The sequence below is a fragment of the Mycteria americana genome, chromosome 2, assembly GCF_035582795.1.
Source record: "Mycteria americana isolate JAX WOST 10 ecotype Jacksonville Zoo and Gardens chromosome 2, USCA_MyAme_1.0, whole genome shotgun sequence".
NCBI classification, from domain to species: Eukaryota; Metazoa; Chordata; class Aves; order Ciconiiformes; family Ciconiidae; genus Mycteria; species Mycteria americana.
In genome coordinates this window covers 130058817-130077535 of record NC_134366.1, presented here as the reverse complement: position 1 = coordinate 130077535, position 18719 = coordinate 130058817, and the positions used below count along the sequence as shown (strand labels likewise).

The window sequence follows — 18719 nt, the reverse complement described above, 5'->3', positions numbered from 1 at the left end:
TTCATTTTCAGTGTCATCTTTAGTCAAGGTGAACTGAATAAAACTTGTCTGCAAAGCACTATATTTTAATTAAAATAGTATTTTTAATATAATGATCAATAAAATAAAGAAGTTTGACCAGCAAACTGAAGCAAATTATTTTGTTCTGATGCCTTTAATTAGTATTTCAAATGAACAATAACAATAACAAAATGCTTTTCACTGATCTAATAGCTTTAAGTTCTTAAAATGCTTTACAACAATTCATTAATAAAATATGGTGGTAGCTCTCGAAGGCAACACATTTTGTACCAGTAAAGAAGTGCTCTAAGTATCCTGATTGACCATTTATGCTGTTCCAGGTTAAAGATAGTGCTGCTCCATTGATTCAAACTATCTGCTTAAAACAAAAACTAACCAAAAATCTGTGTCAGCTGTAGATTTGTCTATTAATATTTTACTTAGTTTTGCTTTCCACTCTATTTGCACAGGGTAGTATTCTATGATTGAATTTGCAATGGTTTTACAAATTCCAAAAGCAACTTCATCTCCAACTTTACAAAATAAAACTTGATTGTGATGAAAAGCTACTTAGTTCAACACCGAGACTACACAAAATGTCCTGTGAGCTTGTAATTCCATTATCACATGTGTTATCTACATTACACCAAACAGAGGGAAAGTCAGAGCTCCTAGGATCCTTAAATGCAAGATTCAGAGCAGTGTTTTAGAAGCTGCTTCCTGGAACAGAACAAAAGGAGTTATCATTTTTTTGAAAAACTCAAAGCTGCTGCCAAGCTGTCAGCATTTTCCATGCCTCTAACTCAGAAAATTCCTCATCCACACATATGTTCATTGACTGGAAAAGAGAGCTAAGAGTTTTGCCAAAAAAATTCTTCCTCTGACCTATGCAGTGAAATAGAAGCAATTTTTTTTTTTAGGCTTTCATCAAACAGGTATTAACATTTCTCCTTAAAATCCATATGATCTTCTTGAGATCACGGCCATCATCTTACATGAGATTAGAAGTGAATAATGACTGTGCGAGCACACAGCAACAGTAAAGAATCAGGAAAGGAAAACAAAGAATCCTATGTAATCATTAACTCTTTACATTTAGTCAACAGTTAATATTATTTTTAACAGTTAAATCTTAGGGCATAGTAAAGATTCAAATATTTTACACTGACTGGTATGTGATGTAAAAGAAAGTTTATAATTGCTTAACTGACTCTTAACAATAATGATTAATTAATAATACTTTCAAATTATTTATTCTGTATAATATAAACCAGTAATCTAATGTGAACTAATAATCTGTCTGTATGAAAGTAGTCAAATAGCAGTTGAACAAAAGGATGAAGAAACTTCAAAACTCTTCATAAAACTGAGTTAACAACGTGTGAAACTTCAACATTCCATTATTCAACCTTTTTACTAGGATATAAATATTACATTTTTCAGTTTGGGACACTGGTGTGTCTGGTTATTCATCTTACAAGAGTAAAAGTATGAAGAATTAATTTGTCTAGGATAGAAAACAAGACCTCTCTTTTCACAGTGGATAGAACAGACATCAAGGTACTATACATATGGAAGAACATGGAAAAAAGCTGAATGGGTGCAGAACAAAACAGTAGGTGGGAAAAGAGGAATAGACATGGAGAGGAATCTACAATAGCACAGTAACATGGAAAAATGTAGGGGAAAAAAGGAGGAAGATGTTAGAATATAATTTTTAGAATGTAATAATGAAATATAAAGATATAATCAATACATTGGCAGCAACTTCATAGATCAACCTGTTAATATTTGATGCATTAATATCTTCAAGGCCATGCTCTCATGTAGTTTATCAGCTATTAGCAATCCCACTACATTTTGAAATAAGAAAATGTCATGCGAATTTTTTTTTCATTGATTTATTTCATACATTTCCAAGAAGGGAGATTTTATATCCTCTTTTTGGTAATGCTTTGCTCTTTCTTACTGTCATTTCTTTGGATTAATTGACACGAGCAGTCAAACTTTACACTCATTCTGAGTGTAAAGGACACGGGGGACAGGTCAGTCACATTTTCAATTTGAATTAATAGTGCTAACAAGGTTTGCGAGCAGACTTGCTTATCTATTAGCAACTTCCATCGTGTGACATTCAAAGCTTGTCTCCTTATTACAGTTCCTCATGCAGTAAGGGATGGCGGCAGAGTGCCTGGTCAATTGGAAGTCCTCCTTCCTCTGCAGCCGTGCTGGAGACTGAGGGTGGTAAACGCAGCTGCGTTGTGTAGACTGTTAACACTGACTGGAAAGAGCAAGAGCACTCGACCCTTTGCCTGTTCTCACTTCAAAATGTTCCCAGTCCTACAGCATATGCCTAAAAGCAGAAACATTCACCTAAATACCTACTTATAAAAATTCTGCTCCTAGGATTGATTTATTTCAAAACTACTGCATTGCTTAATATAGAAATAAAAGAGAAAAAACGCACGAACCGTAAGTCAGTATGGATCTGAATTCCCACTAGGCTTGGTAGTGAACACTCTCTGTATTTCCGTCAGCTGTAAGGCTTTGGGTTCTCCACGCGTTTTCTGGTTTGCAATATTTTTTTTTTTTTGTGGGGGAAAAAAACTTCTTCCAATGACAAAAAGCTATTCTGCTCTTTCAAATTTGACTTTACAAATGGCAGTCCTGTGTTTGAACCTCAGTAGATTGCTATGCTTTTTATTTTTAAGTAGCTGCAGAAAAACAAGCTGGTTTAGGTTGTCCCTAAATAATCGTATTTACATCTGTCAGTTCTAGGTTGTCACTTAAAAGCTGTCCAGATTGGCAGGGAAAAAAAAAATACCACCATCTGATAGATCTTTCATGACTTCTGTGAAAAAATGGATTTACTCCACTGAATAGCTGACAGATACCAACATGATAAAAAAACAAAATCACCATTCTTACTGGTAGCTTTGTGAAGGTAACAAGAATGGAAAGTGCTTGACAGGTGACCTATCTGTGCACAGTAACACTGTGCACAGTAACTATCTTGCACCTCGAATACTGTGTTCAGTTTTGGGCCCCCCACTACAAGAGGGATATTGAGGTACTGGAGCGTGTCCAGAGAAGGGCAACGAAGCTGGTGAAGGGTCTGGAGCAGAAGTCTTATGAGGAGCGGCTGAGGGAGCTGGGACCGTTTAGCCTGGAGAAAAGGAGGCTGAGGGGAGACCTTATCGCTCTCTACAACTACCTGACAGGAGGTTGTAGAGAGGTGGGGGTCGGTCTCTTCTCCCAGGTAACAAGTGATAGGACAAGAGGAAATGGCCTCAAGTTGCGCCAGGGGAGGTTTAGACTGGATATTAGGAAATTTTTCTTCACTGAAAGGGTTATCAAGCATTGGAACAGGCTGCCCAGGGAAGTGGTTGAGTCGCAATCCCTGGAGGTATTTAAAGGACGTTTGGATGAGGTGCTTAGAGACATGGTGTAGTGGTGGTCTTGGTAGTGTTAGGTTTATGGTTGGACTCGATGATCTTAAAGGTCTTTTCCAACCTATATGATTCTGTGATTCTGTGATTCTGTGATCTGTTCATATATTTGCAATTCTCTCCACGACAGGGAGTGTCACTTCAGCACTGTTCATACTATTCAGTCACATTATCAGAATCAAAATAGTAAATAAATACAGAAATAAACACAATACAGAAAATAAATCAAAACCATATGTTTACTATTTTAAGCTTTTCACTTTTCATTTAATTTTCTACTCATTAACATTGCTAATGTTAATTAAACTTTTTTTACCTACACCAAAATATATGAAAAGAAAATTTTAAACTCTCAAAAGAGAATGATCTGGTGTAAGAGATTTAAAATTCACTCTCAGGAAGTCTTCAAAACTCTAAAATGTGCAAGCAAGGGAAATGTAATAACTTCATCTGGTTGCTCAGGCAAGTCACAGTTAAGTGATACGTTCTGAATTTGAACTTATACTTAAAAATTAATCATTTTATCAAATCAAATTAATCATAATACCTTTATCATTTACATTTAAAAAATCATGAAAAACATGCTATTGTGCAAAGTTTGTAAGTTGAAAAACTATCTCTAACGCAACTTATTTTTTTGTAATACCATATGGGCTTTGTATAGAGTTATAAATCTTTAAACACAGTTGATTTCACAATTGCAAAAGGACAACTTTAAAAGTGAGATATAGTATGTCCTTATCTTTACAAGACAAAGAAGAATGATTGCGTGATTAATAATGCCAGAAATCAGGTCTGGCTACAGTTCAACAATTTAAGTCAGTGTTACTTTCTGACCTTGGAAGAAGGTGTTTATTGATGAAGGTTTTTTCTCAATCAAAAAAACAATTACAGTCCATAGGTTACATTCAAATGCATTTGTATCAACCTCAGTTAAACCCTTGGACAAATGCCATACTACTCTGAGAGCTGTTGCTCTATAAATTCACAAAAATGTGCATTCACTTTCTATTAGTATTGAAATTATGAATGATCTTCACATCAATCTCCCAAAAAGATCCTTAATTTAAAAAATGCTAAAAGAAATTATTAATGTTTAATTAAATAATGCATTAATACACAGCAGCATAGAATTACATTACTCAAAAGAAATGAGAATCATCTGTATATTATCATCAGGTGAGTTAGCAGTATTTTGGAAAATCTATGACTCTTTAAAAGAACCTTTAAGAAAATTATATAAAAATGCAAACTGTCCTGGTAGCTGAACTTAGCAATTTGCCAGCTGCTCATAGTTTATTTTCAGTCTTTTAGAAGAGCAGTAGCCAATTCAAATCATTCATCTTGTCAGACGGTACATTGTCATATCCTTGGTTTATGGATCTTACATGAACATATATTCTCTTAGAAAAACTTCTGCATATGATTAGCAAAGAAATCTATTAAAGAAAAGAAGAAAAAAACCCACGGCTTCCTAAACAAATAAATTACTTTTCTTGATAAAACACAATAATCTTTTAACCTGAATTTCAGATGTCCATGAAAAGTGATAGAAATTGTGAGGATTAACTCTAAAATAGAAATTTTGATTCTGGAATTGAAACGAGTAAAACTTTTCCTAGGAATAAATCTACTGAAGAGTCATATTTCAGATCAGACATGCCATATCTTAGGCTATCCCCCCTTCCCATCATAATTTTCAGCAAGGTCACTATTACACTATCCTTGTTAGTCCAGGCTATTGATCTATACCTCTAAAAAGACTGGGAGTTGCCTTATTGCACATTGTAATCTGGAACATCATATAGCAAACTTTTTTGAGTATAATTTCATGTAATTCAAGAAATATGTTTAAAAGGAAATATAAAATAAAGATCTTCCATAGTTCTGCCATCGATACTGATGAAGTTCCTACATGGTTTAATTCAACTGTTTTCCGGGCATTTCTTTTTCAGAGGAAAAGAGTAAAAATCCTAACTGTTCTGTACCACAATACACTGTCATGGAGATTTATGACACTTATAAGAAAACTGTCTGTTGGCAATATCACAATTACAAAAAAATATTTTGTGAGGGTCCAGTACTTTTGGGGAGAAAAAAGTGTCACCAGTCACCAGCCTTATCTTCCAATTTTCCCACAGAAAGACTCATGGATATCTTCAGAACACAACCTACCCCCACTCAGGCATACACTTCCCATACTATAATGCCTCTCTACAGGCAAGGATTTAATTTGGATTAGCAAAGACACTGCCTTCTATAGGCTTTGAGTTTCACAAAATGTTCTCATCACACTTTTGGTCATTCGCACTGGAGTTCAAATCTACATCAGATATCCACTAGCAGCATAATGCAGAATGCACTATGTTTCTGTCTCTTGGAAAGCAAGTCTTTCTTGTTGCACACATAAAGAAATCTCTGTAATACTTATTGATGCAACTGATGCACAAATTTAGATCTAATCTGTGATCATTTGAACGATCTTTGATGCTTTATAGAATTGCTACAGGTACAATTGCTGCAGGATCCTCACTAACGCCATCATTTTGTTCAGCCTACTAAAGACACAGATGCTTTCTTTTTTAGTGTTTAACACTGTTTATGTTGGTTATAATCTTTTATGCATTTTATTTTCTTACTCCAAACTGTATACAATGAAAGAAGAAACAAGGTTCCTTTGCACCTCTTTAGTTTTGGGAAACTAGAACTGTTTTCCACCAAAAAGGAAGTGTTCCAAATTAAGAACTAGGTCCTTATGCCATGTGCTTACATTAAGCAGCACCTCATTCCTAAGAAGCCATTGATTTAATTTAGATTATTCTGCAGGATGCAGATCAGGATAACACTGGAACGTTAAGTGCCTGTTTAAAGTCAGTCCTACACAGAGGAGCATGCAAATTGATTCAGACCCAACAAACAGAAGAGATACTGTTCTGAACTAGAAACATAGTAATAGCCTTTCGTTCCTTAACAGTGCAGAAGTGATTAAGTAAAACCTTATAATCAAATTATGTGAAGATTATTTATTAAAACAGATTAGAAAAAACTTTTACTGCAGCTACTTGTCTGTAAAATTTAAAAATGCTATTGTTCCTCAGTTACAAATTTTATTTTTGTTCTTTAGAGTTTATTCTATGAGGCATTCAATGTCAGTTGCTAATGAAAACACTTGCTCTGTAGAATGCATGTAAAAGAAAAATAGATGTGGTCAGTCATCTAGAATGACAGAAAGAACACAACAAAATCAGCCAAGCAAAGTAAAAGATAAGAAAAATGAAAAACAAACAAAAAAGAAGCCTAATAAATCAGGAATAAAGATGAGGGAAAAAATGCACAAAAAAGAAGCCCATGGGACTTGTCTGATCATGCTATACAATCAAAGGACATGATTCCAGATGATTTAAATGACCTGTGACAAAAGGACAGTTAACTGTCTGTGAAATGCCAATCATCCTTAGTTGGAAAGAACCTAGTGATTCAAGACCTAGTCTTAATCCCAGAGGAAATCAGGGTAAAATGCTCAAAAGTCACTAGCCTAAAAATGGCACTACCAAGAGAAAAGAAACTCCTCATCACCACACTAATATCAATGAGTTAATGAGTTATGCATTCAATATGCAAATAAGACAGGGGGAGCGTAATTGGTGAAGCAAATCATCCACTATTTTCTACAGTGCTGTTGCAAAACTGAAGAGGGCAAAACTGAAAGAGAAATCCTTGCTGTGAAATGGAAAAAAAATTAAATACTCATTTCATGAAGACATTTAAATAACAAGTTCAGCAGAAGTAGATATTACAGCACAATAATGAAAGTCGTATTTTTGAGAGATAAAATATTTTAATAAATAATGCTAGAATGTGACTGGTGGAGTAACGATGCCACAGTGTGTGTTGCTAATTGAACAACTATAGCCTGAGGTTGAACTCATAATTTCTTTCTAACTGGGCTGCTAGATGTCCTGTATGTTGAGGAACAGCACAGTCTGATTGGTAAAAGGAGCATCTATATTCCATATAAAGCACACAGACCTGTATTAATAAATTGTATTTGTACAGCATGAAACTGTCAAAAGCTAATGTCAGATTTTGTCATGCAAATAAACCCAGCCTGTATGGAGACAGTGTAGGCAGTGTGTTCCTCTTGTTTCAGAGAAAAACTGAGAACCATTCACGTTGAGATGTTCGTAACAGTGAGATGGATCCTCCTATACATTTTCCATTAATCTTCCACACTGTTAGCACTGTTAACATTCTACCAATTTATTTCTGGTTTCTGCTTTGTATCTTTTTATTATACTTGTATTGAGAGATAGAGGGATGTGGCAACAGCAGCAATTAATTAATAAAGCAGACAGACATAATAGCAGTCACGTAACATTTGCATAAACAGATATTACACTACTATGCCTCACAAGATTTAATGTGAAATCCTATGATAATTTTATTTAGCTCAAAGGGAGAGCAGAATGTTTATGATAGTTTCCCATAAAGCTTAAAAATATCTCTACAAAATATAATTACAGTATCTATAAAAATGCCTATAGAAATGAATAGTAAATGGTTTCTATTATTTTTTTAGCTATCTTACAGAATTAAATAAAAATGTAGCATTACAATAGTTCCAAAACCTACAATATTATTCTATATAACATTTTACAAATCTTCCAAATAATTGTCTAGAAAGCTCAGTTTCTTATCCACAAAATTCAATATGATGCTTAAATAAGAAATCTGACACATCATGTAAAAACAGTAATACATAAATCACAGTGTTACACTGTTCCAGCTGAAGTCCATCTTTATTAACATGATGTGCTGGTAAAACCAGTGACCCTCGCAGCGTGGACTGGTAGCATGCATGACATCTGGTGTTGTGCAACCATAAAAAGCAACCAAAGGAACAGAGGATAGCAAATAATTCCTCTACCAGCAAAGCCCTGCCATAACAGTTACCCATCAAGTGTCGTATCAACTTCACAGACAATACTCAGATATTTAAGTACATTGAGGTACCTGTATTCACTGCAAAAATCACTGCTTGTGTCATTCCTATCGCATTCAGTGGCTCCAATATTCAAGGGTGAGTGCAGAGAAACAATACTGTAGTCATGCATATAACTTATTCATTATCTTATTGCTGCTTCTTAGATGAGTATTGCTAAGATTTACTCTCAAAAGGATATATTAAAATACACTTAGTGTTAACAGTGTACAATGAAATATCAAACTGTGGAAGTAAATGCATACATACGTGTGTGCACATGTGCACACACACAAATACACACAGATTATTTTTGCTTTGTATAAAGTACATCTTAAAGAAAAAATAAAAACTACTTACACCAGAATAGAAAGGCTCACCAGACACACAGATCACATCCTGCTCCTGGATCATCAAAATATCTTTGGCTAAGTGCAGCCGCACTTTGAAAGGCTCCTGGTTACCATCCTGCAGCAAACAAATCCCTGTCTTTGTCTTCAAAGGAAGGAATAAAGAAAAAAAGTTTTCTCAGTTAGCACTTTGCATTGCTAGAAGCAGTATTTTGAAACAGAATAGCTGAGAAATAGGTACATTTACCATAAATACAACAACAAATATCCCAAACTATTACCAGCGATCACTGTATTTATTTACTGTGCTCAGACTACAAGAGAACGATGGTGACAGTAGCAACTAGCGAAGGCAGATTTTGCAATAATAAGGTGCTATTCTGCCCATGACGAATTTGTGAAACTCCTTTCAAACTGCTTCAGAGCAGCTGTACTCTTACTCTCCATCTTTGTATTAAATGATGACACCTCACTTGGAGATGCAATAAAAGCTGATGTTCCACATATTACACCAATTTTGCCACAGAAATACATACAATAACACCTCCAAACTAGCCAGATGTGAGCACTGACAGCCTGCATGAGCCTGTTATGGGTTTTTCCTGATCTATGAGCACAACACTGACTTATGCTTTCCTTTTCAAATGAGGACACTGAAGTTAAGAATAAGAGACAAGAGATCAAAGAATGCAACTCCCTCTAGTAACTCACTTCTTGCTCCACTTCTATATTTTACAGTTATGGTAGAGATCAGGAAATCTGTAGGATTCTTCAATAAGTGACTTTTCAACAGTTTAACAGTGCCTTTGTGGTAGTACGTATTTGTGCTACTTTTTTGGGAATTATACATAAGAGGTTTGAGCGGTGAAACAGTCTGCACGTTTAAGCACCTGCAGTATTTAATAATTTTACCCTGAAGGCAGTGTCGAAAATAGCATTCTTTATAACACTTCATAAATGGACAAAAGTCATGTTGGTAGAACATTTTTGCTTACAACCAACCTAAAAATTTATCCTTACAACATGTAATTTACCAGTATTAGATACCTATACCTATACCTATTTGCATAGATACAGATATGTATGTATGCACGTATGTATCTCAGAAGAAAATTCATATATAAAAAGTATTTAAAATCTTGGACTCATCAGTGTCAATAATAAAACTTCCATTATCTTCATTCAGGTCAGATTTCAATCCAATGTCTATTAAAAGTTGGCTGGAGAGGAGATCAAGAAACAAAAGTCTTGCTGTGAACTTTAACTGCCAAGGTTGACCTGGCTGAATCTGAGGGCTCTTTCTCAGACAAGAGTTTAAAAGAGGATTTGGAAGATCTCCCCATAATACCTTACATCCATAGCATGGAGAGAACAAACACAAATATGGAACTGACAGTAGGCAACTGGCAGAAGAAAAGTTTAAATTGCTCTCAAGAGGCTTTAAAAGAGGTGGAAAGGTCGAGGACAACCTTTAAATAGCTCTATATAATGTTCTCCACTGACAAATTGTTCTGTCACTTCTGTTCCATGCTCAACACTCAAACTTAGGAAATTGTTTTCCCTTGGACACCAGTAGCAAACGCGTATAACTCACCCATAACTTCGAAAGTGGCTCTGACATCATTTTTATTTTTAAACTAACTAAGAAGAAGAAAAAATGAAGAGATCCACACACTGAACTCACACTGAGGTCAGTAGAAACTCTGGTCAGAAGACATCATACAGCCTTGTTCTAATATTTAGGTGTCTTTCTTTAAGCAGGATGAGATAGAAACTGATTGACATGGACAGACAAATCAAATAAATGGATCACCAAAGGAGTTAGGTCTTCAGTACCACTGAAAAATTCCCTCTCACGTCATACATAAAATATTACAACATTAAAATAATGTAAAATAGTTAAATTCCCCTGGTCCTCTCTTTATAATTTCTGCTTTACAAAGACGACTCCTCTTTCCATGGAGTTGTGAAGTAAGCAGTAAGTGACAAGTGAAGTTGAACAACTTCAAGTCAGTTTCTAAATGCATGTGGGCTGAGTTTATTCAGTCTGAACAAGGAAACCAAACTTGGGAAGAGCAAAATGTTTTGGCCCTTGGAAAGACTGATCACACACACTCAGGGATCTTATTTACATCAGACACTCTAAAATGTAATGAACCACTTTACTGTTGTTGGGCTTTATGAAAGCTGGTTTACGATACAGTTTAAAATTAAATCTTCAATTATACTACCTCCTTCCCTCTCCCATCTGAAAGCATCATTAACAACCACGTAAAGGAGAATAATGTAGTTCAGTTTCATTAGATAACCTGAAGAGAAGTCCTTGAGAACAAAGACTGGAATTTAATTATTTTATTATGTTTCATTTTTGTCTGCTGAAATTTCTTTTTTCTTCTCTCCCCCAACCCTTCAAAGCATCCAGTAAACTGAATCAAATAAAGATATGAGCTCCTGCATCCTTATCCAGAGCTGGAACTTAGGGAAGATGTCCTGTATATATGCTTTCATGTAAATTACTGTGCACATCAACATTTTTCATCCATGTGGCCGCAGTAAAATTATTCTGGTTGGAGGCAGATCATCTGTTTAGCCTATACCCCTGCCATCTCTTACATTTGAAGAGCTTAGTTGGTGTGTATGTGTGTGCGTGGATGAGGTGTGGGGGTGTGGTGTTTTGGCTGATGTTAGCTTTTGTTCCCATTACTAATTTTTAAAAGATTCCATGAGAGGGTGTGCTAAGGTTTTCCCTTCAAGCCTTCTACATTTCACTGGCAGAGGGCTCTGCCCTACCCCTGACTTACAGCAATAAAACAGCATACGGCACGTCAGCCGAGCTACTGTAACTGTCAGTGTGAGGTCATGCAAGGCATCGTCTTGTGCTCAAATGTATGATAAATTGCATCACATTACAGAAGACATGGACAGAGAAGAATAGTTCAGCTATAACAGTTTGTTAAGCCAATACACCTTAACTGTATGTTTGAGCCAAAATTGCCAGGAACATTGCCCTGCTTACATTTATACCATCCTACTTCATCTTATTTATAGAGTTTAGCACCTGTTGTGAAGAGGGCAAGAAAACTGACTGTTTGAAGTTGCACATGTTTATGAAGTGGATGAGGTAGGCTAAGGAATGGATATGGAAGCAATATACAGTGGTGAAAGAATGAGTTTCCATACGGGAGAGGAGTCAGTGACTCCAAGCAAAGGCAGTGATGAAGGAAGGTAGCGGTACCTGTGACAGATGCAGTGAATGTTGCACCTGCGCAGTACTGCCTCTGTCATCTCATTCTACACCCTTTTCAGCTGAGTTAGACGAGAACACCGATGCGGCAAGAGCTGATGTCCTTGGCAGGAGTTTAGAAACTGCTTACAGTTCTTGAACTAATATAACTACAAGAGGGGCTCAAAACTGATCCCTCTTTGCTTTGCCACACCAGACTGTATTGAACTTTCTGCTTCAGATTATTATAAGAGAACAGTATAGGTTGGCAGAGTCCTAAAGGCAGACTGCTTCTACAAAGAATATGGTCACAGTCAGATCATTATTAGCAACAAGGCAGTGAAAAAAGGCCATTTAAAAATCTTTGTCCATTATACCCTGACTTACAGCACATTGTCCATATTGGCTGTGTATAAGATCTGGCCCTAATAACTCTTCTAAAAGGAATTTAGAAACGCTTACAAACCATAAATGGCTTGGTGCAATATGGTTTTCACAAACATTTAAGAATTAATTTCAGAGGAAATACATATGAAAACTACAGTGTATACATTTATGCTAGCAGCAGAGTCTCTACCAAACATATACCAAAATTAATGCTGTATGAGAAACATCTTTAAAGTTACCTATTGATTTCAAAGTCAATTTCCTGCAGGACTTCCCACATAAATATTTTTTAATTTATCTGGCCTAAATAAGGCTACTGGCAGGTTTTCTACTGAAGATTTTTTTTGTTTACATTTTTCCCTATTTGTTGTTTTCCTTGTCATTTATGATAAGAAAAAAAAATTCTAAACCTTTTTCTATGTTTTGTTCTGGAGGAGACTTATTCAGTATTTCAGGCAATTTTAAATACTCTTCATTAGTTTTCAAGACATGGCTGCATCTTTTTGTTCATGCTATTTTACTTATTTCTTTTGCCTTACCGTAATAAAACAATTTGGTTAGCGTTGCTTCTTCTACTTTCACATCAGTAGGAGGACTTCAACAGATACTCCAGAATAGTTTAGTCCATGAACCAGTGGAGGAAAGGAAGAAAAAAAACCCCCTCTCAACACATTTTCTATGCAAGGTGGCCTGGATTTTTAGTTTCTGCTTTGGTTGGTATGTCCTAAAATAAACGAAACCTCTGCAATTTAGTTTTAAGCCCTGAAATTTATTTCTACTATCAAGAATCTGATACCAGTAAGAAGAATGGGTTGCAGAAACTGCCTTAAATATGTACGTAGTTGACTTCAGATGAATATCTACATTTTTGGATGCCTATTTGAACTGAGGCTGACCTCTGAGTATTTGAAGATATTCCTGTCACTGCTTTATAATCACAAGTATAATAATAAAAAGGGAAATTGAATCAGAGGTATAAGGCGGTAATGGCAATGAATACAAGAGGTAGGAATATGTGTCAGAACCACATAAAGGATGTTTTTTAAATGGCCCAGCTACTCATTCTGTGGAGGTGTTGCTACTGTAAGTGAAAAACACTTATATTGTCAAAAATTGGAATGCAGCCCAGATACACAGGGATGTGTTCAGCTTGTCATTCAGAGCCTCTTCTATCAGATACCAACATTTTCCAATCCAAAGGATAGCAAGTCCATTCCTGCATGTGAATTTTACACACCAACCTGAAAGAATCACAGGAAAATGTTGAATTTGGACTTAACCTTCTTTTTCTTTGATTTGTCAGGTATTTGCCAGGTAAGTATTTGGCTATGGCATTCTTCATAAGGGATTTTCTCGAAAGAATAAAGTCTTACAGGGAATTTCCTTGTTTCATACAGCCTGTTTAATTCAATATGTAAATTAGACATCTGGAATAATATATATATATTTATATAAATAAATATATATATGAGTTCTACTGAACTAAGGTACTTTTTTAGAGCAAAAACTTTCATTTTCTGACTCTATAAGGAAACAAGTTTTGATGTCTGAATTGCCAATGAGCTTACTGGGACTAGATTATATAATTACAGTTGAGGCCAAGAGATAAGATAACATAAAATTGAAGGCTATTGTGAGAACATGCATGTTTCTTCAAATTAACTTCACCTATTACATGACATTCTCACAGGCATTGTAAATTGCCAGTCATTTTCCATTTTGGGATTTTGGGATTAAATTATGAGTTGAAGCTGGATTTAAGAAAAAACCCACAAACCCAAGCTATTAGAAATCCCAGCATTGCCATTTGATAGCATTTATAAACAAAGGAAATCATCAGCTTAGGCTGAAATGTGTAAATCATAAAATGGCATAGAGGCAACTAGAAAGAGTCCAAACTAGTATATAACAAGATTTATGAAAGAAAGCCACGAGGAAGTCAAAATACTGCTTAAAAATTAAAACACATTCTGTGGCAGGCAAAAAACCCCCAACAAGATGGATGTTGAAATAGAGGTCAGTAGACCTGTGAACAACAGAATGTATCAAATTATGAAGTTTGTGAAGTCTGCAAGAATATTCATAGGATACATAAAGCAGGGGACAAACAGTTTACAAATTCAAACTAATCCTTTGAAGAAACAATGGACAGTACTGTAAAAAGAGATGAATAGATTATAGGCATGAAAATGCATGGCATACTTACTAATTTAAATAAGTTTGAAATATTAGGATATTAGGAATTATTGAATATTAGGAAAAAAAAGCCAAGCTAACAGAAGTAAAGGAGGAGATTTCAAAAGTTAGAAAAGTTAGAAAGCTGCTCATGCAGCTTGTTCATAAAGTACATGGAAAATATCAACTTAAAAAAAAAAAAAGTGTCTAAGAGGAAAATGTTCTAATGCACTATAATCATCCCAAGTCTTCAATTTCATCAGAAGGGTACTTTCACTGCAGAGGACAGTATTATGTCAGAGACTGAAGTTATCTTCCAAGAGATAGTTTTCAGAATATAGAATAAGGTCAAGTGAGTACAGGAGAGAGTTTAAAGAACCCAGTGACTCTATGATTTATGCTCTTGTAAACTTCAGAAAGCTCAGGATAAAGGCTAAAAGAAGAGCTGGATAGTCTTATGGTTTGGAAATTGTTGAATAAGTACAAGAACGAGTACAATGGACACATTTGCTGCTCATTGAGGGAAAAGAGCATGGAATCCTGAATAATTAAATATGAAACAATGGAAATTTTCCCACAACTAGCAAGTGGAGAAGCCACAAAAAAAGAATTAACTATAGCTTTCCCATCATCAGATACCAGGTAGTTTCCCTTAGAAAAAATGTGTGTATTTGTGTAAGACCTCATCTTTTTGTAGTGCCATTTGAATTGTCTAGCACAGAAGGTATTTCTTGCAGAATAAAACTACTTTAAGATGCCTTGAAAGCCAGTACAGCCTACAGATAAGATGCTTAGAGGAGAAAATAATCATCAGAATCATAGGAATCACCTTGAGATTGACACCAAACTGTACCTGTCTACATAAGTGTTTAAGATCTCATTATAATCAATGCTTATAGGCAATAAAGCGTAGAGAGCCATTCAGTTCATCAGCAGGGTTTGGGAGAACTGAATTGCTCACTGGGCTCCGCTGACTGTACTATTCAGATCTGCAGCAGGAACTTAGGCACAAAGTGCATAAAGTGCACGTACCTACAAGTAGACAAGACCCTTTCAGTGTCCAAATCTCAAACCAAATCCCACTAGTAGACACAAGAAAAAATAAGGGATGCATGAAAGCATCAGTAATATAAAAGACTAAGGTTCCCTCAGAGACATCCAATGCATTAGAACAGCAGTTATTTAGAATGAAAAGAGTAGTTTAAGGAAAAAAACCTGAATATGTGATGGACACTATGAAAAATATGCTTTAGCCTCATTGCATCTATGTGGAATATTTTGGTTTTATGCTAATTGAAACTCAGTTCAAACCATTTACTGCCATTAGCGAGGATGGGGATGGAAGTACCAACAAGAGTCTGAGCCCCAGTCATCATTTTGGGAGAGCGATCTCAGTTCTTCTACAGTGGTGGTGGTTACAGCACTGGAGGATGGGGAAAGAAGGGTGATAAGATATTCAGAAGAAAGGAAACAAAGAGGGAAAGAAGAGGAAGATCAAATAGCCAAGATACCTCATGACAGCTTTTATTGCCATTATCAAAAACTGCCTAGTAACTATTTTGGCATAGAAGACCAGGGACTATTTTTCACAGATACCTAGTACGATTGAGAATTTGATACAACAGGGGATGGAGGGGAAAGAGGGCTGAAAGTTGTAAAGGTACTGACTAGATAACCAATTAAACAAAAGTATGTGGAGCAAAGTCTACAGCTACTTTGTTTCATGCCATTAGTTGAAATAAATAAACTAATACCAAAACATCTATGGCTTGGAGTGACTAGTTGTTGTTGAAGACATGCCAATGGAATAGAACCACAAGTTAATTAAGGAGGTAGTGCCACAGTGGTATTTTCTTTAGTCGCTATTGTCACTTTCATAAGAAGCTCAAGTACTAGATGAGGTCTTGGTGACAAGTCTGGCAAATTTTAAGGTATTAAGAAAACTGTGTTAAAAGCAATAGCTGAAAGGTATATATTGGGAATTGAAATGCCTGACAGAATGGATGATTACACCTCATACTGAACTCAAGTGAACTATCATATTAAGTAATTACTTAATACTTGAATGGTGCAATTCAAAGGACAGTGTTCACATCAGTGGAGAAACAAAAATGAACCCTCCTGGAAGCCAAGGAGTAGATAAAAACCACAACTGTTAGGTTACGTGATAAAGTCTTGTCTGCATACACACAAAGGAGTACAGACAGACTATGGCAGATGGGGAAAGTCCAGATAACACCTGCCCAGTTCCATCAGAGGGGACATCAGCCTATTGAAGGCCTATCACCACAAGCCCAGAGGAGCACAGGAGCACGATGGCAGGCGGGAACTCAAATTAAGGACTCAGACGAAGGGACAACTGGTCTGGTCCCCTGCCACGGCTGTCCTGGGACAGCCTCAGCCCCAGTGTCCAGGTGTGAAACCCATCATGATAACAAAATGCCAGAGCACCTTTTGGACTGAGTGAGGGCAGTGTCCCACTGCCTGGGGGCGTGGGACACATTATGGGATGCAGTCTTGGATTGCACAGGACTTACTACGGGATGTTTAGGGGAGGAACCAAAGGCAGGGAATGGGATTCAGTGATTTGGGGAGGAACAAGTAGGGGAAAATAGAAGGTTAAGGGGATAGAAAGGGGGTGGTCACATGTAAATAGTTTTCTGGTCACTATGCTTGCCTGGCCATGCCCTGAGCCTGATCAGTGCAGTCTGTCCTATCCTCTTATTAAATTCCTTTCTAATTTTTTTCCTGGGTGAGGGATTCTGTGGTGTGTGATTGTGTGTATGTGTGTGTGTGATCGTCTGTACCAGCCGCTGGAGATGGGCTGAGGCCTCAGCAGCTTGTATGCCCAGCTGCCAGCAACTGGGAAGACTGGGATCCAGGGGCAGCTGCTGGGCAGACTGTCTAAGCCCCGCCGCTGGAGGCATCCACACTGTACATACATATACACATATTCTCACGAGTGGACCTCCATCCTGCTCAGCCAGAAAGGGGAGCGGGATGAGGCTGTTGGTGCTGTTTGTGTTTGTGCGAGTGCTCTGTGTGTTGGTGTGTGATCCGCGTGGCTGGTCACGTACATAAGAATATATATATATATGGATACACGTAGTGTATATGTGTGCTCTGTGTGCATATGCTTATTGGGCATACATCTTCACCCTCATTACTGGTTGGACCTGGGGGCACGGAGCTGCAGCAGCCTCCCCTCTCTTGGGCCTTCAGATCCAGCTCAATATATTTCCCTCTGAACAAAAAACAAAGTAGATGATGCCTTACAATGATAGTGGTGAGGTTTTAGTTAAAAATTACACTATGTGTAAGCATAAGGCTGCTCATTATTTATTTAGACATAGGGATTCGATGAAAGTAGGTTGAAAGTCTGTATTTTATTAACTCTGATTGGCTTGGGAGGAAAGATGTAGATCATAGTTTTCAGAATTTCTCGGAAGTGACACCACTGAATCTGTGGCACAAAGCTCATTTTACACAAAGCAGATAAACTGGGGTTGAATCCACCTCATGTAATTTTATTAATCTAAAAGCTAAAGGAGCTTCTTTAGGGTCTCCAGATTACGGATCTTTTTTAGGATGAGTGGAGTCATACTTTCCTTCCCTTGTCTATCATGGAAGCTCCAACAAAGCAGCTGATTTTTAAAGAGCTCAACTTGAAATCAATGCCCCCATTAGAAGCTAGATACAGAATGAAACAGATTTGTCAATGTACTTGCATTGTAAAGGCTAAGATAGGACCCATATGCCAGCTCAGCACTCTGTGGCTGCTCTTGTCGTTACTGCTGCTGGGCACAGAGTGAAGTTAATTGCCACTAAATAATCTATACTGGTATACAGTTTAAATAATAACATAAAAATCCTATGAAAAGAATATATATCTGCATCTTTTCCTCAAAAAGTGCATTCAAAAAGAAATTTAAAAAAAAACCAAAAACCCACAAACCAAAATGCCCTTAATAACATGCTTTAACTTTTGGTCAGCTCTGAAGTGGTCAGGCAGTTGGACTAGATGATCATTGTAGGTCCCTTCCAACTCAAAATATTCTATTCTAAAAAACAAAACTCAAAACTAACAGGAATGCTTTTTTCCAGGCAAATAATCTGGGATATACTGTTATAGAATTTAGACTGTGCATGGATCT

At 36.5% G+C, this 18719-nt stretch overlaps 1 protein-coding gene across 12 annotated transcripts in view; it reads right to left on the bottom strand.

Moving 5' to 3' along the window:
* The window catches only part of SNTG1 (syntrophin gamma 1), a 348105-nt gene that overhangs the window by 147632 nt on the left and 181754 nt on the right, over positions 1-18719 (bottom strand). For 4 of the 12 annotated variants that reach the window (XM_075494642.1, XM_075494639.1, XM_075494638.1 and 1 more), the window contains exon 3: positions 8791-8925. In XM_075494642.1, the coding sequence (XP_075350757.1) occupies positions 8791-8925 (135 nt within the window). Of the gene's footprint in view, positions 1-8790; positions 8926-12929; positions 13035-18719 lie in introns of those variants that run through there. The other 8 variants (XM_075494644.1, XM_075494645.1, XM_075494646.1 and 5 more) reach the window with 3 other exon arrangements.